Genomic DNA, 24,523 nt, shown 5'->3' on the forward strand with positions numbered 1-24,523 from the left:
CCTTAAGACCCGATTTTCACCCGTGCTTCAGCCAAAACAAGTGCTCTCTCCAATTTTCATCTCTTCCATACTCAAACCCTAGCCGCTCCACCTACAACTCAAAACCTCGACAAAACACAATTCCCCTTCTGCAAAAGCTCGAGAGTTTTCTCTCTCTGAGAATTAAAAAGTGTTAGAAACAGGTGATTTTCTGACTTTGGTCTCCCCTTTTCTCTTTCATTCTTGGGCACAAACTAAGCGTTTATGCTAATAGTACTTATGGTTCCCTAAATTGCAAGTGCTTCCATTGGAATCGACTCACCCAGAGCCCTTCTCACTGCCTGATCCCATTCCTCAATGGCGTGTAGGTATGAAAAATACTACTGCAAAAGCTTTCACTTTTTTTGGATTTTCTTTTCCTTTTTGAAAATTATGGTCTGGGTTTTTATTTATTTTTTAGCTGATTTGATTAGTGTTTGTACCATACTTGACCAATCCCGAAACTACCGAGCACCGGCCAACGCTATACTGTCAAGGACCCAGAAGAGTTCCCCTCCGACCAGGAGGCCAATCACTACTCGACACGTGTCAAGATTAGAAGCCAATCAGAGCGCAGCACGTGTCGACATCAAGAACCAATCATAACATGACACATGTCAATGTGACAAAGCTACAAGTTTTTCTATAAATAGGGGTCATTCCCCCACAATATTGCCTAATGCCATTTGTGTTAAATCATTCACAAGAACTCACTAAATTGAGAGCTTGATCCTTTGTACTTGTGTAAGCCCTTCACTACTAATAAGAACTCCTCTACTCCGTGGACGTAGCCAATCTGGGTGAACCACGTACATCCTGTGTTTGCTTCTCTGTCTCTATTCATTTACGTACTTATCCTCACTAGTGACCGAAGCAACCAAGCGAAGGTCACAAAACCTGACACTTTCTGTTGTACCAAAGTCTTCGCTGATTTTGTGCATCAACATTTGGCGCCGTCTGTGGGAAACGACACTTATTCCTACTCTCTTCAGCTGTGTCAAGTTGGTTTCTATCATTCGTACACTTTCTTTTGACCAGGCATCCCTCTCCAACATGGGAAGTGAAGGAAGCCACAGCACACAGAATGACACCCCCCTTGCACATAGTGCGAAACAACGAAAGAAGGAAGGAAAACGAGTTCTTCTTCAAGCTAAAGTCGATGAGTTGGAAGCTCAGAACAACAAGATAGCAATGAGGAATGAGGTCCTCCAGGAGCAATATGAGAAGCTCTTCGAGACACTCCATGAAGCTAGGCAAGCTCAGACACGCGAGCTTGTTGCCCCCGTGGAAGTCAACCATCAACTGGGTGCCCTCCAACATGGAGGGTCACATGCATTCGACATAGATATCCCTGATAGGGAACAGATTACCCCTCGACTTGATAATCAACATGAGGCTTCTCTTAACCCAGTTGCTTCGACCCGAACCATGAGAAGTGGAGGGAGACACCTCTTTGCTGAAGGGGCAGAAGGATCGAAAGCCGTCTTTCGCGATTGTCGGGATTTCCTGAAGCAACGTCGAGAGAATTCCATCCATATAAGCTCAAAGATTAATGACCCAAGGATTTCTGAGAGACTCGGTCCCCTGCCACGGCCCAAGCCGGCCACCAATTTGGGGAATGGGCAACAAGTCCTAGAGAGACATGAGGGTACAGGGGACTCAGAGGTGTTCCGACAGACATACCCTGGAAGCCAGTACAGCGAGTCCAGGGAAAAATCACATGCCCTTGATCAAACCTTCCTAATTCCAAGAGGAGATGGAGATTTACGAAAGAAAGCTCCAGTGACACATAACTCCACTCAGGACCCCCTTGTCCTACAACTTCTTGAGGAAGTAAACAAGTTGAAGGCTGAACGTCAGGCTGAAATACCTGACTGGAACCAACCCAGGCCTGGCCCTCTTACAAGGAGGATCCTCAACACCCCCCTTCAAGCAAAGACAAAGCAGAAGCTTGGCTTGCAACTTTATACTGGAAAAGAGGACCCGATTGAGCACCTTAACCTCTTTGAGTCCACCATGGCATACCGGATGCACACCGACGAAGAGCGATGTCTTCTCTTCCCCTCCACCCTCTCTGGCGGAGCTCTAAATTGGTATTGTCGTCTTACACTTGAGACGGTAAACTCATTTGAGGAATTGAGGAAACTATTTGTTTCCCAACACATTTTCCAAACCGATCGCTTGCACTCTGCAGATGACCTGTACACTATCCGCCAGAAGCCAGACGAGTCATTACGTATGTATGCTGGCCGCTTCAGCCATGAATACTCCCGGTGTGCCGAGGCAGACGACAAGACTGCCCTCAAAGCCTTCACGGCAGGCCTACGTGATTGTTTCTTTAAATACATGATCAATGCCAATACTTGGAAGACTTACTCTGAGGTGATGGCGCAGGCTTATAACCATGCCTCCGCCGAGGCAAAGACATATCAGGAGAAACCCCCTACAACCATCCTTTATCAACAAGTGGGAGGTGGAAGCCAAACTCACCTAAATGAGAAGACCTCGACTTTCCAAACAGCAGTGGCACCTCCCCATGCCTTGCATAATGCTTCACCGAATCAACAGACATATCAATTTCAAGGCAAGAGGAAGGATTTCCATCCTCACCACTCTCCTTTCAGTAAAAAGAGTAAGGGACACTATCCCGATAACCAAGGGTATCGCCACAATAACGCTCGCCCCCAGGCAGTCAATGCAGTGGGTCAAACCCGCGTCAAGATACCCCCTACCCCAAGGTATGAGACATACACGCCCTTGAATGCCACATGCGCGGCCATTTACCCCAGCATAGCTCACCTGATACCAAAGCCAAAGCCGAGGCACCCAGATTACACGCCCCCGAATAACGCGGGCATGTTTTGTTGCTACCATGAGCATAACGGCCATGATAGCGAGAAATGTATCATCCTCCGTGATCGTATTGAAGCTTTGGCACGAGAAGGAAAAATTGATCAATTCCTTCTTCACCCTCAAAGGGATAACCGTAACCAACGCCAGGTGAATGTCATATATTCCATAAGCGGCGGCACACCCATATCTGAATCTTCCAATAGGGCCATGAAAAACAGTGAACGAATTCTGAGGCCTGGTCACCAAGTGTTTCACGTGGAAGACATCAGGGGAGGGAAGTATCAAAAGCCTAACTGGGATCCGATATGTTTCTACCCTGAGGAAGAAAGAGGCATCATCTACCCTCATAACGACCCATTGATCGTGGAGGCTCACATAGCCAACTTTGATGTTCGACGAATCCTCGTAGACACAGGGGCTTCGGTCAATATCATGTTTGCCGAAGCTTTCAGGGCACTCAGTGTAGCTGAACACTTGCTCGATCGCTCGATTTCTCCTCTGATAAGCTTCTCCGGTGATATCGTGCAACCCTTAGGGAGCATACATTTACCCTTTACTATTGGTACAGGCCCTTACACGGCTACCATTACCACTAACTTCCTAGTGGTTGACTGCCCAACGACATACAATGTCATCTTTGGGCGCACAGGCATCAATGATCTCAAGGCTATGGTATCCACGCATATGCTGTTGATGAAATTTCCAACCCCCCATGGCAACGGCTACATCAGAGGAGATCAGCTTACTGCACGATCATGTTACAACACTTCAGTTAAGCAACAACACTTGCCCGGACCCAAGGAAACCCTGTCTGTACATGACCAAGTCACAAAGACCAGCCTAGATGAAGCGAACTTGGATCTTCCTGATAGCAACAATCAACCCGATGATCCTCGAGATGACTCTTTCACCCAGCAAGCCCAACCTGCTGAAGAGTTGGAGAAGGTACCTATCTCAAGAGATTATCCAGATCGCATGGTGAAGATTGGCACCACATTGTCACCACCCCTTCGGTTAGCATTGATATCTTTTTTGAAAGAGAACACTGAAGTCTTCGCCTGGTCATACGAGGACATGCCAGGCATCTCTCCCGATGTCATCTGTCATCGTTTGAGTATTGACCCCAAGATCAAGCCGGTGAGACAGAAGCGAAGATCTTATGACGCTGAACGATACGAGGCAATGAAAGCAGAAGTTGAAAAACTCAAAGGCATAGGCTTTGTCCGCGAAGTCAATTACCCGACATGGGTAGCAAATGTGGTCCTTGTTAGGAAAAATCCGACCAAAGAAAGTCTTTCGCTTCAAAAGGTCTTGTGGAGGATGTGTGTTGACTACACCGACCTAAACAAAGGGTGTCCGAAAGATAGTTTCCCTCTTCCTCTTATTGACAGGCTTATAGACTCTACGGCAGGGTGTGAGCTCTTGAGCTTTATGGACGCTTATTCAGGATACAACCAAATCCTCATGAACCCCTCAGACCAAGAACACACGGCCTTCACTACTGACAGGGGACTATATTGCTATAAAGTCATGCCTTTCGGCCTAAAGAATGCAGGAGCAACTTATCAGAGACTGGTCAATTCAATGTTCGCCGAACAAATTGGGAAGAACATGGAAGTTTACGTTGATGATATGCTAGTCAAAAGCAAACATGCTGACCAACACATCACCGACCTATCTGAAACTTTCACCATTCTAAAGAGGTATCGAATGAGGTTGAACCCCAACAAATGTGCCTTCGGCGTGGGCTCTGGCAAATTCTTAGGCTTCATGATTAGCCAACGAGGCATTGAAGCTAACCCTAAAAAGATCAAAGCAATCCTCGACATGAAAGAGCCAATAACTTCAAAAGACATCCAAAGCCTTACTGGCAAGGTGGCAGCCTTAACCAGATTCATCTCTAAGGCCACAGATAGATGTGCTCCTTTCTTCAAAGCACTCAAGGGAAATAAGAAGTACATTACATGGACGGAGGAATGTGCCAAGGCATTCAGGAACCTCAAAGAGTACATGAGTAAAGCCCCTCTGCTCTCCAAACCAGAAGTTGGTGACACTCTCATCATCTATCTATCGGTTTCGGCTTCAGCAGTCAGTTCTGTTCTTATTCGAATGGACAGTGGTGTCGAACGGCCCGTCTACTACGCTAGCAAGGCCCTACAAGATGCGGAGACACGATACTCCAACATTGAGAAATTAGCTCTAGCATTGGTCATGTCTGCTCGGAAACTTCGCCCTTATTTCCAAGCACACGCCATCATCGTGCTTACCAATCACCCTCTTCGACAGATACTCCAGAGTCCTGACACGTCTGGGCGAATGATCAAATGGGCGATAGCATTGGGTGAGTTTGACATCTCCTACCAACCAAAGCCAGCTGAGAAGGGCCAAGCAGTGGCAGACTTCATTGCCGACTTCACATATCCGGTTGACATTGCTTCTACACCTGAAGCAGTGGCTTCATTACCCCCGGAAGCTCAGAAGGTAGAATCAACGACCTCAGCATGGAGTCTGTATGTTGATGGCTCATCCAACCAACAGGGCTGTGGAGCGGGACTAGTCTTGACTACGCCCGACAAAGTAGCAATGGAGTATGCTCTTCGTTTCAAATTCAAGGCATCAAACAATGAGGCCGAGTATGAGGCCCTTCTAGCAGGATTACGTTTGGCCAAACACCTCGGGGTTAAACAAATTGATATTTTCAGTGACTCCCAATTAGTGGTCAACCAGGTTACCAACAACTTTGATGCTAAGGACAGCTCCATGGCAGCATATCTTGCGCAAACACAACTTTTGCTCAAGCACTTCCACTACCAGATCACCCAAGTTCCTCGAGCGGCAAACAGTCATGCAGACGCCCTGGCTCGCCTCGCCTCAGCTGTGGAAGACAAGATTGGAAGAAAAATTCATGTCGAACTGTTGGCAACACCAAGCACCATGGCCGCAGAAGTATGCAACTTACAACAGGGGGATAGTTGGATCACCCCGATCTATAATTTCCTTGCTCATGGCACCCTCCCAAATGATAAAGTCCAGGCTAAGCAAATTCGATACAAGTCTACCCGCTACCTGATCATCAATGATCAACTCTATAAGCGAGGTTTTAGCCTGCCATACTTAAGGTGTCTTACGCCTGCCGAGGCGGAAATCGTCCTTCGGGAAATACATGAGGGAGTCTGTGGAGATCATGCTGGATCTCGGTCCCTAGCACACAAGACTTTTCGCCAAGGATATTACTGGCCAACACTCCACCAGGATGCCATCAAAGTATCCCGCTCATGTGACAAATGTCAACGATATGCAACTATTCCTCATTCCCCTCCAGAGCCTCTTACTCCTATGATCAGCCCTTGGCCCTTGGCCCAGTGGGGACTTGATTTGATCGGCCCAATGCCGGCAGGGAAGGGCAAAGTCTGTTACGCAGTCGTTGCAGTGGACTACTTCACAAAGTGGGCCGAAGTAGAACCCTTGGCAACCATTACTGAGGCAAAGATAGAAGACTTCGTGTGGAAGAACATCCTTTGTAGATTCGGCATTCCCAATGCGATAGTCACTGACAATGGGCGACAGTTTGACAACAAGAAGTTCAGGTTGTTCTGCTCTAAGTTCAACATCAACTTATGCTTTGCCTCTCCAGCTCATCCCCAGTCTAATGGACAAGTTGAGGCCATCAACAAAATAATCAAGCGCACTTTGAAAACCAGCTTGGACAAAGCTAAAGGCTGTTGGCCAGAATTTGTACCCCAAGTTCTTTGGTCATATCGCACTTCATATCGGACTTCAACAGGAGAAACTCCATTCTCACTTGCCTTTGGCACAGAGGCGGTTGTCCCTGTTGAGCTCGAGCAAGCAACATTCCGAGTCCATAACTACATTCAAAGTGAAAATGACAAACAACTCACCCTCAACTTGGATTTAGTCGAGGAACACAGAAACCAAGCTCACTTGAGGAATGTCGCCTACAAGCAGCGCATCTCCAACTATTATGACTCTAGGGTCAAGCCTCGTTCTTTCAAAATAGGAGACTGGGTCTTAAAGAAAAGATTACTCTGCGACAGAGTCCCGAGTGAAGGCACACTTAGTCCAAACTGGGATGGACCGTATGAAGTCATTGGCATCAGTCGCCCTGGCTCTTACACACTTAGAAGCTCCGATGGCAAGACCCTTGGCCATCCATGGAACGCTGATCACTTGAAGTACTACTACAAATAGACTCACGATGTACAAGTGTTGAGCTATAGCCGTTCGGCATCCTATGTAATGAAGGCCATTTGGCAATGAATTCAATAAAGAGGTAATTTAGCCAACTCAGCCCTCACTCTTTTACAGCAAGGGAACACTCAAGTGTTGAAACCTCAAAGCAGATATATCCAACACAAAACAAAATCTAAGTATGTGTCGACAAGACTATACAAAGAAAGGAACAACCAAACAATGGCTTATATCCAAACAATAGATCTATTCATACATAGCCAAACATGCATTAATAATAGTGCAAACACTCATAACACCTAAAATCCAAAACTCTCAAGCTTATAACATGGGCACATGTTATACACACATCAGACTACTACATCCAGAATACATGCAGATAGTAAAGACACTGCTATTCATTCTCATCTGAAGCCGAACCCCTGGCAGTATCACTCCGCGTCCTACCATCATCCTCTGCATCCCCAAGATCCTCTTCACCATGCTGAGTCTGTGCATCAGCACTACCTTCATTATCAGACTCATCTTCGCTGCTAGGATCAACAGCAAGGACAAATGTCTCGCCCTTTCGATGATGCTCATCTATATCTTCGTGGTATTTTCGAAGAATGCTCCCATCATCATAACGATCAAGGACGGCCATCCATTTCCTTTTTTCAAAGCGAGCTTCTTGAGCACAGTGGGGTTTAATAGCAAGATGAAAGGTCGAAGAACTTAAGTATTCTTGCACAGCAGCCTCCCTTTCAGTTGGAATGCTCTTCTCCAGTTCAGAAATCTCAACTAAGGCACCATCCAATTCTCCCCTAACCTTGGATACCTCCAAGGTAGCCACCTCCAACTGTTTTTTAGTTGCCTCAAACAATTTCTTAAGCCTTAGGTTCTCACCATTTCGCCTTTTCAAGCTCTCCATGGTTTCGTCCTTCAGTTGGAGAGCCTGAGTCAAAAGTCCCTTATTCCTTCGGGCCTCGTCCACAAGCTGCTTATTCTCCTTCAGTTTTGCCTTGTACCGCTCAACCTCTTGCAGTCTGTCGTGATACTCGGCCATGACCTGCATGGCAAGACGATCATCACTACCTAAATAATGACAATAAAGAGGAAAAAGTAAGGAAATGACAAAGTAACACTCACATATGAAGACAGCTTCAACATCCGGTCGCAATCCGATTCATCCTTAGCTAAGGGCTCTCCGAGCTCATCGAAGGCGAAGCGACGCCCTGCCAAGCAATTGTTAATATCCCCAAAATCCTTTGGCCGCGTGGCAACCCTCAAGTCCTTCCACGGGACACTGCCAGCTCTTTCCTTGCCTTTCCCCTCATGGCGGGAACCAGGATCACTTTCCTGGACAGTGTGCTCCATAGTAAGAGGAGGAGGCAACAGTCGGCTCCCTTCTCCTGCAACTACGGCAGCAGCATTTTCAACGGCCTCGACTCCAGTCTTCCTAAAGGCAGGCCCCTTAAGGACCCCATCTTGGGACTTAGGTCTAACGGATGGTTCCCCTCGGAACTTATGAATTTTCTTATGCGGTAGGATGTCTTCCGAAGGAACTAACACTGGTGCTTTCCTTTTATGGGTGCTAGTCCCTGTTTTCTTGCTTACCTTCTCCACTGCATAAGGAAAATCAAAATAAGAAATACAACTTTCCAAATAAAGTAAGGAAAAGAGCAAAGTTTACATGAAGGATACAACTTACTCGATCGTCCCTGGCTCTCGGAAACTAAGGGTTGGAAACCGTACCGACGAAATAAGGGTCGTAGCTTGCTTAAGTGTCTATCCTCTTTGGGCACCCTCAACACCTTCTCTATGTCAGATAGCTCCTGCCCAAACAGTTTGATGGTGCCCCGCGTCACTACATGAAGCAAAGTGTTAGAAGCAAGAAAAGACCACAACAAATAGCAAATAGTACGAACGGTTGATACGTTACAACCTACAGTCTGGAAGTGAGTAAGCACACGTTGCTCAGGCGTGACACCCTTATCATACTCCCAATCATTATACAGAAAGCACCAACGGTTTTTCCATGTGTAGTATGCCTTTTTCTTACCATACACAATACGCTCTCTCTCACTCCGACATGCACACTCGGCATAGCCAGTGCATAATTTTGCTGGGCGCATCTTGTAACAGTAACGCCACTGATGGAAGGAAGGCTCACACAACCCACACTCCATCCAAATGATATAAAATCCAATCAAAGTATCCCAGAAACCAGGATTGAGTTGCCCAGGTGCATATCCGATCAAAGATAACATCTTTTGCAACCACGGATGTAAAGGTAGTCTCACCCCTAAAGTCAGTAATATCTGGGTGTAGAACATAACATGACCCTGGGGAGGCTCAGAAGGCCATTCTTCATCATGTACCAAACGTATCCCTACACTACGAGGGATATTACATGACTGCCTTAGCGCCTCAACCTGCTTCTCATTATCTAACAAGTTATTCTTTAGATGGTCTGCTGTGAACTCAGAGCGAACTATGGGTATGGCATCAAAAACAACCCCCTCACCCAACGCCATGGAGGAAGAACTAGCAATAGCTAAAGTTTGACGGTTGGGAAGATCATCCAATGTTTCTCTAGTACCGGACTCTAACAAAGACCCTGAAGACTCCGACATTGCAGACTCAGACTTAGAGCTAAAGCTAGAAGAGCCCTCATCACTAGAACTTCCAGGCTCTGACATCTACAATAAGAAGAAACAAATTCTATCACTACATGCATGATCAAAACATAAGGAAGTTCCTATATTACCCACATGAAGATGGTGCAAAGCGATGCCGGAACCCTTCTCAATCAGAAAGCAATCCGTCTTCCACAGTCACTACAAAACAAGCAAATGAAGACCGTGTCAAGCGCCAAAAAAAAAAAAAAAAAAAAAAAAAAAACAGCTTCATCCAAAAAGCTTCACCCGAAAAGCTTCACCTCCAAAGCTTCACCCACAAAGCTTCACCTAAAAAGCTTCACCCAAAAAGCTTCACCCGAAAAGCTTCACCTCCAACGCTTCACCCACAAAGCTTCACCTAAAAAGCTTCACCCACAAAGCTTCACCCAAAAAAAAAACTTCACCCGAAAAGCTTCACTTAAAAAAAGCTTCACCTACAAAGCTTCACCTAAAAAAGCTTCACCTAGAAAGCTCCCTCTACATACTTTCACCATCAAAGCTTCACCATCAAAGCTTCACCTAGAAAGCTTCATCTACAAAGCTTCATCTACAAAGCTTCACCATCAAAGCTTCACCTAGAAAGCTTCAACACCAAAGCTTCACCTACAAAGCTTCAACACAAAACCTTGCTCCAAATAAACAAATTTTGTTCACAAAACCCAAGATGCCCTTGAACTTGTACAAAAACACTTGGGTAAACATAAACATTTTTTGTTTTACACCCACAAGGGCCCAAAATCTTCCCTCTTATTTATTCACTTATATATGTTCCCAAACATATTATAATAGATCAAATAATAATTCAAAGTCCAAAATTTAGTTATGGACAAAAATACAAGCAATTCACCAGTACTGAAGTTGCTACAAAAACTGGAATCTTCCCCAGCCTAGAAATCCAACAAAGCTTCGCCTCCTTTCCTCTATCAAATTTTTGCAGCTGCTGCTTTTCTCCAATGGAGCTGAATTTTGGACACCCTCTAGTTCTTGAGCAGATGAACAACTTTCAAGAAGGAATCGTTTCTGTTTGAGCGACGGAAATTAACGTGTTGAAGCTCCAAACATGATAGTCGGCTTCTTGCAGATTTCGAAGCTGTTGTGATGTTTCGAAGATCTGGAAATATTTAACCGTTAGTTCATCCTGAATTTTTGATATGTTATGAAAGAGTTGATGAGGAACAACTTCAATGAAGAAAGCATGCCGATCTGAACAATAGAAAATGGAGTGTCGAAGCTCACAACAAATCTGACGGGTTGACAGAAAAATAATAACCAGTCATTCATCATACCTGGATTTCTGGAGTTATACTGCTCCGAGGGATCTCAAATTTGGATATGTTGTAGTTCACAAGCTGAGGAACAACTTCAATGAAGAAAGTATGTTGATCTGAACAAGAGAAAATGGAGTTTCGAAGCTCACAACAAGTCTGACGGATTAACAGAATATTGATGAACAGTTACTCATCATACTTGAATTTCTGAAGTTGTACTACTCCGATGGATCTCAAATTTGGATATGTTGTAGTTAACAAGATAAGGAAAAACTTTCATGAAGACGACTTTGCAATCTGAGCTATAGAGAAAGGTGTTATCTTGCATCCACTCAGGCTGATTAGTGGAAACGAAAAGCAATTCCACCAAAGAAAAGATGAAAAAGAGAGAAAAGCTACTAATTGCACTTGATCTTGTCTAGTCAATAGCATGCAGCATCAAACACACAAAAGTTGGAAATATTTTTAGATAAAGCATATACGAATGTGTGACATCGAAACAAGGATTCGTTACTTTGACAAATTAGTAACACGCGAGACACCTCATTCGGCAACTCTCTTCGCCTGAAGACTTGGGGGACTCCCACCATATGCTACTGCACCTTGATACTCGGCAGTCTCACAACCACTCAGTGACTTGGATTTTTCAAGTCTCCAACCGAGAAGTTTTCCTCACTCGGGAAATTAAGGGAACACTACCTCAAACTACATGCTTCACTCACAAAGCTTCAACAATACAGGTTTCAACAAAAGCAAAAATTCAAAGAACTTTATGAAGAAGGCTTTGGTGTATTTAACACAATATGTTGAAATGAAGCAAAGCTTATTTATTAATATTTTCGATAAGCCACAAATATGTACATATACATGAGTCAAAATAAACAAACAAAAGGGAGCCTTCACAAAGGTTGCTTAGGGGAAGTCTCAGCAGTCGGTAGAGCCCCAGAAAGAGAAAGCACCGGAGGGTGGTTATCCGGAGCCTCAGTACTTGACAAAACCCCAGAAGGAGGAGGCATTGGAGGTTCATCATTTGAAGCTTCATTACCAGGTACAGCCCCAGAGGACGAAGGCAATAAATGCCTTTGGAACAAACCCACAAACCGCTGATGATCAAGTAAAACCTTACCATGAGATTCCTTCATCTGGTCAAGCTTCCTCTTCATGTTTGTAGCATAGTCATGGGCGAGCCGGTGCAACTGCTTATTCTCATGCTTGAGCCCTCTAATCTCCTGTTTGAGACTCATCACTTCAGCAGCCAATGATTCAACTTGGCGGGTTCTAGCAAATAGGCGTTGAGCCATATTAGACACAGAACCTGCACACTGAACACTAAGAGCCAGAGAGTCCTTAACAGCCAACTCATCAGACCGTTTGGAAAGTAGTCTGTTATCTTTGGGAGTGAGAAGGTTCCTGGCCACCACTGCAGCGGTCATATCATTCTTCATCACAGAATCCCCAACGGTAAGGGGACCAGTAGGGGATATGAAGGATGGGCGCCATATGTTGTCTGGAGAAGGCGTGGCTGTCTCTTCTCCAAGGTTCAAGTCAAAACGACGGTCGGATGGTCCAGACATTTTCAAATGTGTTGAAGAAGGAAGAGGTCAGACAAATCAAGATCTTAGAAGTGCAAGAAATGAACTTCTACTGGTAGAGATTCAAGTGTGCTGTGGAACTTAATGTCAGCCTCTATAAAAATCTGCACTCGACGGAGCTTCAGAAATCGAAGAGGCGTTTGCTTTCTCAAAAGCTGGGCTGCTCAGAGACCACGAGGACCGATCTCAGAAATCGAAGAGGCGTTTGCTTTCTCAAAAGCTGGGCTGCTCAGAGACCACGATGGCCGATCTCAGAAATCGAAGAAGCACCTGCTTTTTCAGCCTCGTCAGCACCTGTCACATGCACAATCAGCTTTGCGGAAATTACGGGCACTCTGTCGAAGATTTCTGGTGAAGTAGAAAGCACGTGAATCTTACTGTTCAATCACCGCTCTCCATATGCACCATCAACTCCTCGGGTACCACATATAACTTTGTCAAAGATCTCTGACAAAGTTTAGGCACGAGAATTTCGAAGTTCCAGCTACCCTACTATTACCCATAAGGGTAAAGGAACAGCACCACTGCTTGACAACTGGAAAGTCCCTATGTGTGTCGACCTCCGTGTTTTGCGGCAAGACAGGTTGGCAAGAACGTCCAACCTTTACTCACATTCGAGAAAAGACTCCCAACATAATTACTTTCTCAAAAACCGGAGTAGCACCGCTTTCCGAATCTCGAGAGTCAGATCCTCGACGGGATTGCTTGTTCGAAAACCGAAGAGGCACAACTCTCAGAACTTCGAGAGCCAGATTTCCTTAGATAAAGCTTGTCTGTAATCTTCACACGTAATATCAGCTTTCCAGATACCACATACCACTTTTTCAAAGTACTCTGACAAAATTAAAACACGTGAAGCTGGCAGCTCCCACTACATTGATGTGACCAAGAAGGGTAAAGGAATAGCATTACTACTTGTTATTGGGAAATCCCTATATACATTGACCTCCCTCCTCAACGGACAGGCAAACCTGCAAAAATGCTCAACCCTTTCTCGCATTCGAAAAGGCACCCTCAACATAACCTCTCGAAATACTCAGCTTTATTTCCCCCCGATAATACCTCAGCAAATAAGCCACACCAAGAACAAGAGTATCTCATATCATCAGGGTCGAAAGCAAGAGTATCCCATATCATGCTTTCTCCCTGTCTTTGTCTTTGTCCTTGTCCACACCTGCAGGACAAGGAGAAAGAGAGCAGTCAGTCGGAACCTGAAATCAAACCTCCAATTTGGAACTGACTGCCTGGAGCCTTTGCCTGGTTGCTTACTTAGCATTGCTCTCGAGTACTCATCCTCAACTGCTGTCAAGGTCACGAATTCCACCGGCAAATACCTCATGACAGTTGATCAGATATTGGCTCTTTACACTGAAGCTGCCAAGCGTGGATGAGTCACTATGAAGGAATGTTCTGAAGGACCATTTAAATGCAAAGGTTGCACACCACTTCTGCCATGCAAAAGATTGAAGCAGAAGGTTCAACGGTGAGCTGAAACAGATCACTACAGCACGACACCTTTCCATACCACATTCATTATTCCGTCAACAGCAAAAGTATCCCATATCATCAAGGTCGAACGTACTCTAGATTTGATGGACTTGTTTTGACCCTCAAATTTTTGAGTCGGCCTTATACTCTGAAGGGCACCAGAAAACCCTCCAGCACAGTTCAAGAATAAGCCTGTGGAAAGTTACTTCTTCAAAAGCAAAAGTATCTCATATCATCTCTTATCCATTTGCTTCTCCTTATCCTGGCAGTTGAATGAGAGACAAGGAGAAGGAGAACAATCAACCGGAAGCCGAAGTCAAACCTCTGATCCTGGGTTGCTTACTTGGAAGTTTGACTGCTTACCTTGTCTGTCACCTCTTTCGGCAGATCTCCTAGCTCGGCGACTTGGGGGACTCCTACTATAGGGTTTGTATCACACTTGACTAAGCCCGAAACTACAACTAAGCTTCAAGTGAAATTGATACATTACCTTGTGCGTCAACATCAGCTAAATACACCATTCCCGGATGGAGGAAAGGTACTTCCAGAGAAGGGCAGATGAAGATCAGACCACACTTCGGTACTTAGAAGTTTCGTGATTACTTAAGGGATTGGATCTTGCAAGTCCCCAACCGAGGAGTTTCCCTCACTCGGGAACTTAGGGGAGCACTGTTTGTACCATACTTGACCAATCCCGAAACTACCGAGCACCGGCCAACGCTATACTGTCAAGGACCCAGAAGAGTTCCCCTCCGACCAGGAGGCCAATCACTACTCGACACGTGTCAAGATTAGAAGCCAATCAGAGCGCAGCACGTGTCGACATCAAGAACCAATCATAACATGACACATGTCAATGTGACAAAGCTACAAGTTTTTCTATAAATAGGGGTCATTCCCCCACAATATTGCCTAATGCCATTTGTGTTAAATCATTCACAAGAACTCACTAAATTGAGAGCTTGATCCTTTGTACTTGTGTAAGCCCTTCACTACTAATAAGAACTCCTCTACTCCGTGGATGTAGCCAATCTGGGTGAACCACGTACATCCTGTGTTTGCTTCTCTGTCTCTATTCATTTACGTACTTATCCTCACTAGTGACCGAAGCAACCAAGCGAAGGTCACAAAACCTGACACTTTCTGTTGTACCAAAGTCTTCGCTGATTTTGTGCATCAACAATTAGTATTTAGATTATTTATGGATTTTGGATTAATGGGTTTGCCGATTGTGCTGAATGCAAGCAGTTGTGGCTATGAAAGTTTGCTTTTTTTGGTTATAGCATATATATTCCAAAAATAATTTGATTCCTAATTCTTTATGATTCAGAACTATGTTGATGTTAATGATGAATTTTGGTTTGCAGATGACCCTGAAGTACCTAATGTCCGACACCATGTAACTTTTTGAAAGAACATGTTTTTAAGGAGGTAATAATTTTTTGTGCTATCGGGATTTTGGGCTATTGGGTTTGGGGCTAAGGACTAGGGACGTTGGATAGCATCTTAATTTATATGGGATTTGGTTTTATCTTCCTTCTGTGTTGCTCTTTCAGTTTTACAGCGAGAGAAAGAAAGTATGATAATGAGAGTATACTATACCCTTTACAAATATTAGTTTCGGTTCTCATGTCCAAGTTTTTCTTTCTACTTTCAATTAAGTTTTGTTTGTATGTTATGTTTTCAAGGAATCTCTTGCACATATTTCAATTATGTTATACTTGAATGTCCTGAACTCAAGTCAATCAGGATTTTTTTTTTTTTGGTTGAAACGATTGAATTTCATTGTACTTGAATGATATGGATGTGGGGAATACATTTACATAAGGATTAATTTTAACCATTGAATTTTATTTCATTTTTCCTTGGAGCAGTAACTAGATCATCAAATTCTTATATTCGTTATCTATGAGTAAATCCAGATGCATAACAATATTGTTACACTTCTACCTTTATTGGGTTTTTATACAGTTTGTGTGTTTGCTTAGTCTTGCCTTGGAGTTGGATGCACTTTGTGTGATGGATTGTGATTTGTTTGAAAATATCTTTAGTGTGATGATTTTGAGTATAATGTGTTTTCCTAATACTGGTTTTTTCCCTCTTTGTAGTCCAGTTGTGCAGAAGACATCTCCATTAACCGGTAATAGATGAAATCGTTTGCTATCAAGGTTTCCGTGCAGAAGAGCGAAAATGCTGCAAGTGGAGGATAGATAACAGCTCAAGACACATGGTATGAGGGTGCAGGTAAACTGTACATACATATGCATCTGGAAAAAGTAAAAAGTAAAGGAGGGTGGCTGTAGCTTCTCCTTCTCGCCACAATAGAAAATACTTTTGAACTGCATTAAGCTGTTAATAAATTAAGCTTAAGCTATATTTTATTTATCAAGAATGGGTAAACTGTTTTAAATAGAAAAATTAAGTGCTTATATTAGGTACACTGTCAATTTTACAAAGTTTTCTGGTAAATTAGATATATAGTTTAATTCGCAGAGTTGTGTTGACCTTTACTTTTGGTGCGTCCCCTTTTTCCAATCCCTATATATCTGCTCAACTCTTGGGTCAATTATTTGCCAGTAGGAATGTTTAATTGCTTGATCAATGATGTTGATTCAATTTGAAGAAGAAATAGGACTTTTGTTCAATAGGGATTCAGACTCACACACACACACACACGGCGCAACACACACTCACACACGAGCACCACACCCACTCACACACGCTTACACACACACACACACACACACACACACACGGTGCACCACATACACTCACACACATGCACCACACAAAATTGTTCAATAGGTAACCTGTTTATATTGTAGTTAAATTATATGCTGAAAAAAAAAAAGAGATCTTATACTCCACTGAAAAGAACTGTAGAAAAGGGACCATATTGAACCCCTTCAAACTGAAGATTTCTTAGTGGATTTTAGCAATTGAATATTATCGTTAAAGAACATGTGACATAACCAATCAAAGCCAGAGAGGAAGAAGAGACTACACCACAAGCCACCAATCAAAGCCAGAGAGGAAGAGACTACACCACAAGCCACGTTCCTCTTTTAGGCTTGCAACAAGAACTACAAGCTAATAGAGACGCGCCTCCTTTTAAAAGGATAGCCAGACAAAAAGAAATTTCTAATGCAACCTTGAACCACATGAAATAAATTGGGAGGCGAAGCATAAATTTCAATGCAAAAAACCAAGAGCCTCTGGATCACGGAATTAATGTTGGAGCCTCCCTGATTGCGAAAGCATTGAAACCTTTCTAAGTTGACAACTTGCAACAAACCTTATCTGCAATAGCTTGGATGTGGATCCCGAAATCTGCAATATCTTGGAAGTGGAACCTTTTCGGGTGACCTTAAAAAATAGGAAACCTAGATATACTCGGCCAACACAAAGAATCCTTGAACAATAGCTCTTCGGTTGGCCTCATATCTGCCGATGAAAACGAAAGATTTCAATTTACTTATGCGGTGTCTAGAATTGAAGCAGTATTCGTCAACAAAATTCACCATGTTACACAAAGAGCTCTTAGTTCCACGCATGAAAACCATGATATCCTTTGCAAAAATAACATAGAATGGAGGATTAATACCACGGAAGCTGGTGAAAATAAGCACCAATTGTACTTACTAGGTCCAATTTGTAAGAGATGGGCGGATAACGAGGCCCAAAAATCCCAAATTTAAGGTCCATTTTGAAGTTAAAATATTAGTTAAATTACATATTAACAGAAATCGCATTGTCAATCAAAACTCTGTAAAAAAATGGACAATTTAGTAATTACATGCAACATAAAATTTTTTTGCGCCAACCTCAGTCATGTAAACATAACACAACCTATTTAAAATTAAAAATTAAATAAAAAAGGTGAGAAGGTTTTTTTTTTTTACTTTTTGTTGTTTGGCATAATTGCCGACATGGCGAGCCCTATTGAAGAAGGCTTCCACGAAGGGTTTTCAATGCAGAAGACAATAATACAGTTTGCTATGAAAAAGGTGACTTAACATTAGCTTCATTGCCGGTATCACTTCGATCCATCCAGATTATCAGTTGCAAGAGATTTAATAGAGATAGGAGCGCGGTGTGGGGGTGGGGAGAGGAACACAGTAAAAATCCTAAGCATATAATTTAACTACAATATAAACAGGTTAATGGGCGTGTATACAAAATAAATAATATAAGAGAGTCTGTATAGCATGCATGCCTATACATATAAAGAGCTGAAATTCAAAGTCTTCTCCACTGGAAAATCATGCTCTCCTCCGAGACTCCTACAAGAGTAAAAACCCTAGAAAAACCCTACTCTTCTGTTGAAATAAAAATCCTACACTGAATTTCTACTTGTAATTATGTTATTGGAGAGTTCATTAGTGTGGCTTATGGGCCTTATAATGTTATCATTAGCTCATAGGCTAAGTAGAATAAAGGGCTGAGATTGAATCAAAATTGTAAGCCTCTCTCTCTTCTCTAACTGTCATCTTGTCTTGTACTGTGAGCTCATATGCTCAGTATGAATGTAATGGAAATCTAGCAGAGTCATATTCTCTGCATGTTCTTTCTCATGCTTCCATCTCACTCTTTTGCTCATATACAATCCAAAACCATTGCTGGTAATTTGTAATCTTGTTTTGGTGTATGAGAAGTTGAATTCTAGTATGGCCGAGCCGGTTTCGATTTGAAATCCGGGCATCAAGCTGAATGTGAAATTGTGAGCTGATTTTGAAGCAATTGTTTGTTGCTTCGAGCTTTGATTCGACGAGATTCAAATCTAGCATGGCTGGATCTGGAGGGAGTGAGCTACGAGCTACCAATTTTTAATGGAGATAACTTTGATTTCTGTAAGATCAAGATGAAAACTGTTATACCCACCCCCACATTTTTATTTATATTTCTATATTCCTCCCTGAAACATATCTAAGTCTATCAATTTAGTCCCTTATCTCATTTAATCCTAATTGTCGATCTAGATACCTTATTCCTCCTAAACTGCCAAGTGGCAGCTTCCTAGCTTTCTTCTCTTCAGGAGCTCTGCCTCTCCATTTTCTGAAATATCTCTCTCTCACAAGAACTCTCATCTCTCCCTTTCTCTCTCTGCACCGTGACCAACCAAACAAACCTGCATGTGGCTCCTGTTGTAGACCATCATCGTCATCATCTCTCTCTCTCTCTCTCTCTCTCTCTCTCTCTCTTCGTCGCAGCGAGATCGGGAAATCCAGAGAAAAGACCTTCGACGGTTTTCTCCATTTATTTTTCCGGCTAGGTAAGTTTAAATTCCTTTTGAAATCGCCATTGATGTTGTTGGGCGTTGTGTGTTGAAATCTACATTGTTCTTCCAAGGTTTTGAGGATGGGAACGGCGCGGGGGAGGCTCACCCACACTTTTCGGCGAACCCGTGACCTTCAAGGGTTCTTCCGAACACTCACGGCCGTTCACGGTGAAGCAAGGGTATGAAAATACTCCACTCTCTTCCCTCTTCATTTTGGTACATGGTTTGGATGTTGGTTTACTTGTTCGCCGTCGGCCGAAGCTGTAGTAGCTCCAGTGTTCTTCCCCGAGCACTATGCAGGCCATCCAGGCCATTTCAAAACACCCACGGGCCTTTGCCCGTATTTGGACCAGCCTAGCTTTCTTTTTTGGTTATTTGGCCTACGGGCCGTGCCTTGCATAGGCTGAGTGTTGTGTGGTGTGTGTGTGTGGGTGTGTGCGTGTACTGTATGTGTATGGTGTGTGTGTGTGTGTCCGTGTGAGTGTGTATGTGTGTGTGTGTGTGTAAGCGTGTGTGAGTGTGTGTGGTGCATGTGTGTGAGTGTGTGTGTGTGTGTGTGTGTAAGCGTGTGTGAGTGGGTGTGGTGCTCGTGTGTGAGTGTGTGTGGTGCACGTGGGTGTGTGTGTGTGTGTGTGTTGCGCCGTGTGTGTGTGTGTGTGTGTGTGTTGTGCATGCATGTGTGTGTGCTGGCATGTGTGTATGTGTGTATGTGTGTTGTGTGGGTTTGGGCTCAAGCCCAAACCACCCATTTGTTCCTAAACTACCCAAACCCAAAAACCAATAGGTCCTAATCCTATTTAACCTAAACCTAAACCCTAATCCGGATCCAAACCCAAGACCCATTTCCATTTCCTGGAATTCTATAGTTGGGTAGTTTGATAAATTGTACATTTTTGTGCTTAGGTGAAGTTGCTAGTGGGGATTTCCTTAATCCTTTTCCGCACAACTCTGCTGCTACGGAGTATCTGTGAGTGGACCCCTTCTAAAATTTGCATAATTTTATAGTTTATTTGCATAAATGAAATGCATGCCTTACGAGTTTATGAACTGATTTTATGTTAAGCATGTTTATTGAAATGTTGATTATCGTCTCGTTATTTTGTAAGGAATTAATTGATGGCCTATATTGAGCTATATTTTAATATATCGTATTTTCTATAAAAACCATGAACTGGTAGACTATTTGATGGATGACGATAGGATGCTAGAACATATTTTCAAAACCCCTCTTTATAGTATACACGATGAATGACTTTATACTATGAAGTGGTTATATTTGAGAGGCATAATTATTTGTGTGTACCTAGTGGACACTATGCCGCCTGGGGTGAGGATCTGGTGTTGGTAGTTAGGCCGGGAGAAATAATCCCTAGCTATGGGTTGAGGGACACGGAGCAGGCATTGGGCTGGGAGTTTGTACTCTCTGGCTACGGGCGCAGAGACCACGGTGCTGGCATAGGGTCGGAAGTTATATTTATTTAGTGATCTTACTGGAAACACACCGCTTACGAGGCAATCTGTGAGACGATTGATATTTTGATTTCCGCAATATGTCTTTTGAGATGTTTTCGGCATGCTAGGATTTTCAGTAAACCTATCACTTATTATGCTAGTAGTTTTCTTTATATAAACTGTGGGGGTTAGTATCTTGATAACTGTTTTATTATTATTATATATATGAACTTGGTCCACTCACCTTTGTTTTGCACCCCATTCAGGTCTTAGAAATGAGGACTACGACACAACGTACGAGGCATTCGCCTACCAGTAGCAGTCTATCACTCATTTGGGTGATATCTTGTAATGATCTTTCCTTTTGTGATCTTGAATTAGAATGTATTCTGTGCACTCTAGACAATTCCTTAAACTTTGTTTATTACCTTTAGATTCTAATGATTATTCATGTTCATTTTCTCCTAATCATTACTCTTGTATTCAATAAATGGTTTTCGTCACCTTCAGGTATCGACTAGCACGTGCCTATCCGGGTATTCAGAGAATATGGGGGTCGGGACGTGTAAAAAACCATCTTCAAGTCTCATGAATTCTAGAATTTGGTTGAAAAGGGTTTTGAAATTGAAGGAAGGAAATCTCTCGGCTGAGGAGAAGAAGCTGATGCGAGAGAATACTATCAAAGATGCAAGAGCAGTTGGTATCATTCAAGGAGCCGTTTCAGATAAAGTTTTCCAGAATTGCCAATCAGAAAACTACCAAGTCAGTCAAGGACATCTTGAAGCAAGAATTCATTGGAGACGTGAATTTGAATACACACGTACGGGTAAGAATGAATCTCTTTATGTGTACTTTGTTAAACTGTTTGATTTGATTGACCAAATGAAGGGTAATGGTGAAGAAATAAGTCATCAATGAGTTGTGCAATAATTGTTGATAAATTTGCCTATGTCTTATGATAGCATAACTTATGTGATTGAAAACACCAAAGATTTGGAGACCAATGACGCACGGGATGTTGTGGCTATACTAAAAGGATATGAACAAGGGTTAGTAGGCATAGTGAGAATAACACAAAAAAGGCATTTTCTATCATGGACATCACATGTAAGCAAACTGGCAGGTTTAGTGGTCAAGCTAGTAATGCAAAGTTTCTGAAGAATTCTAAAACCAAGGGGACGCAATGGCCTAACAAGACCAATGCTCCTGTGAAGCAATGGCAAGGTAACAATGTTGCTAAGATGCCTTGTAAAAGTTGTGATAAGCTATACTATGGAAAGTGCTGGAACAAGGGAAAAGCCCAAATGTCACAAGTGCAGTAAATTTGGCCATATTGCTAAGACTGCAATCTCAACAAGTCTGTGCAACAAGTGAATTTTTCTAATCAGGCAGAAGAGATAGGAAACCTGTTTTATGCAAGTCATGCTACTGTTGCAAAGAATAAGAGTGATGTATGGTACATATATTGTGGGTGCAACAATTGTTTGACCTCTAAAGAGGATTTGCTAGTGGATATAAACAGAAATATTAAAGCTAAAGTGCAAGTAGGCACTGGAGTACTTGTAGAGGTCATTAGAAAAGGCTCACTGGTAATTGAAACAATGAAAGGAAAAAGGTACATAAGGGAAGTTATGTTAGTTCATGGAATTGTTGAAAATTTGCTAAGTGTTGGCAGATGACTGAGCATGGTTATTTGCTACTATTTAGAGATTACAAGGTGGACGTTGTTGGAAAAATTAGGGTCTAATTGCTATATTAAATCACATAGAAAATCAAGAAATAATTCATACAATTATATATCAAAGTAATGCATGCACATGGGTTACCAACTTGAAATGAACTTTACATAATGGATTAGAAAAACCTAAATATTTGGTCAAGGCAAATGTTGAACACTTAGTCCTTAAGACAAGTTTACACCCCACTACGGTGCTCAAGGTTGATCGGCACTTGTCTCCCAAGATACAACGACCCCATCCTTGTAATAGTAGCACTCCAAATCACAAGGCTCCATGAACCACGATTGTGTTGAAAACTCTCTCATATGGACACAATGAGACTCTCCAATATTTAGTGCACTCTATGTATGATTATGTAAAACAATGAAAAATTATCTAATGTTTATAGGGGGTTATAGAAGGGTTTTTATCTCAAATAGTCCCTGAAATTAACCTAGTTCATCAAGATAGTCCTTGAATTTGAAAATCAATCTTTGTGGTCCCTGAAAATGAATGATGTTCATCCGTTTAAATTCCCTGAAAATGAAGTAAAAAACACATTCTACTTGGACCACTTTGGAAAGAAATGGTTCATGCTGGAGTTTATGAGGATGATCTCTCGTATGTGCTGCAAAATAGGCCATGGTACGTTCGTGGGAAAATCTTTCATCTGGAAAGGTGGAAGTTGGAACCAAATTCACACACTGCCTTGAGTGTAAAGGCACAAATCCGAGTAACCTTTAAAATAGTAAACAACCGTGAGCAAACCTAACACTAGGGGTGTGCCAGCCAAAGGCTCTCCGACAATCAAGTTAATAAGCAAATATAAGACTCAAGCAATGGGCAAGAGAATTAGAGTGCAGAGATTGCGTTACTAGAGATGGAATATAGACAGGTGTATTTATACCAGTTGGGAGAGAGACTTTTTTAGGATAGAATCCTTTTTTAATCTGGGAGAATCCTAAAGAATATCTAGAAATAGATATTGCACCCTTTTAGAAGTTGTGATAAGTTGTAGCGCACGATAATTCTTAGATTGTAGGAACTCTAAGACATATCAAGATCTGGCTTATTTCATACCAAATTAGACCATGTGTGGTGCAAAACAAGCATGGTCATCCTCACGAAGTCACCCGAACTTCGCCCATTGCCCTAGAATAGAGTGATGGTGGCACCGTTGCTCCGTTTGATCTAGCCCACTCGGAACTATTGAGTCTATGACATGACTTCTGAGATAATTGTATTCCGATTAGCCTTACTACGGCCCTAAAAAATTATGGTCTCACAATGGACTACAAATTTCAAGGATACTGACGTTATCACCAAGCTGGTTATATGGGCTAGACGGCCAATGGTGCTAGTTCAATTAAAGGAGAAGAATATCATAAAAGATATCACGCAACCAATTGGTCGTGTGCTCAGGGTGGATGAAGTTACCCTTCGTTTGAATGGATTGTTTGTGAATGTACTGCTTAAGGTGGATCTTAGATCCTGTTGAAGAGGGTTCTGACAGTGAACCATGAAGAAGACAACCATATCCTAGTCAATTATGAAAAGTTGTTCAAAATGTGTTTTCACTGTGGTAGGAGGAGGCTGGAGGGGCATGTTTGTCTTGAGGTGGATGCAGATGATGGTTGCATCATGATCGATAGAGTTTTTGAGGATGAGCCTATTGTCTTTCCTGAAGACTGATGCGTAAAATAACTAAACACACAAATTAAACCCTCTTTTTATCAATTGTAGTAAAGTATGTAAGTAGGGATCGTTCTAGGCCGGGGATTAGGAGGGATTGCTAAATCACTTAGAAACTGACTTGAAAACGTAAAAACAAAGTTTAAAACACTAACTAGACTCAAAGAATGCAAAACTATACTTTAAAACACTAAAACAAACCAAAAGACTCAAAACAGCCCCTAAACACTCAAAACTACCTTAAAAACACAATCTGGGCAATTTTGGGACTCTCACACAAACTTGGACAAATTTT

The 24,523-nt window shown here is 42.6% G+C and overlaps 1 protein-coding gene and 3 long non-coding RNA genes across 4 annotated transcripts; 2 read left to right on the forward strand and 2 right to left on the reverse strand.

The window, feature by feature from the left end:
- LOC103426865 (uncharacterized) lies at positions 1–16,580 on the forward strand. Its single transcript, XR_011577936.1, has 4 exons — positions 1–182; positions 279–347; positions 15,456–15,519; positions 16,197–16,580. It is a non-coding gene; the product is annotated as an uncharacterized lncRNA (long non-coding RNA).
- On the reverse strand, positions 7,380–8,279 carry LOC139190494 (uncharacterized). The gene is made up of 2 exons (XM_070810816.1): positions 8,209–8,279; positions 7,380–8,128 (listed from the first exon to the last, which is right to left on the reverse strand). The coding sequence occupies exons 1-2, from the start codon at positions 8,227–8,229 to the stop codon at positions 7,475–7,477; spliced, it is 675 nt and encodes a 224-aa protein (XP_070666917.1). The 5' UTR covers positions 8,230–8,279; the 3' UTR covers positions 7,380–7,474.
- LOC139193605 (uncharacterized) lies at positions 8,592–11,214 on the reverse strand. Its single transcript, XR_011577934.1, has 5 exons — positions 11,027–11,214; positions 10,588–10,851; positions 9,834–9,899; positions 8,771–8,926; positions 8,592–8,684 (listed from the first exon to the last, which is right to left on the reverse strand). It is a non-coding gene; the product is annotated as an uncharacterized lncRNA (long non-coding RNA).
- A 2,857-nt stretch (positions 16,581–19,437) lies between the features above and the next one.
- LOC108172433 (uncharacterized) lies at positions 19,438–22,327 on the forward strand. Its single transcript, XR_011577937.1, has 5 exons — positions 19,438–19,545; positions 20,270–20,333; positions 21,085–21,166; positions 21,329–21,644; positions 21,781–22,327. It is a non-coding gene; the product is annotated as an uncharacterized lncRNA (long non-coding RNA).
- The last annotated feature ends 2,196 nt before the right edge of the window (positions 22,328–24,523 follow it).

The sequence above is a fragment of the Malus domestica genome, chromosome 02, assembly GCF_042453785.1.
Source record: "Malus domestica chromosome 02, GDT2T_hap1".
NCBI classification, from domain to species: Eukaryota; Viridiplantae; Streptophyta; class Magnoliopsida; order Rosales; family Rosaceae; genus Malus; species Malus domestica.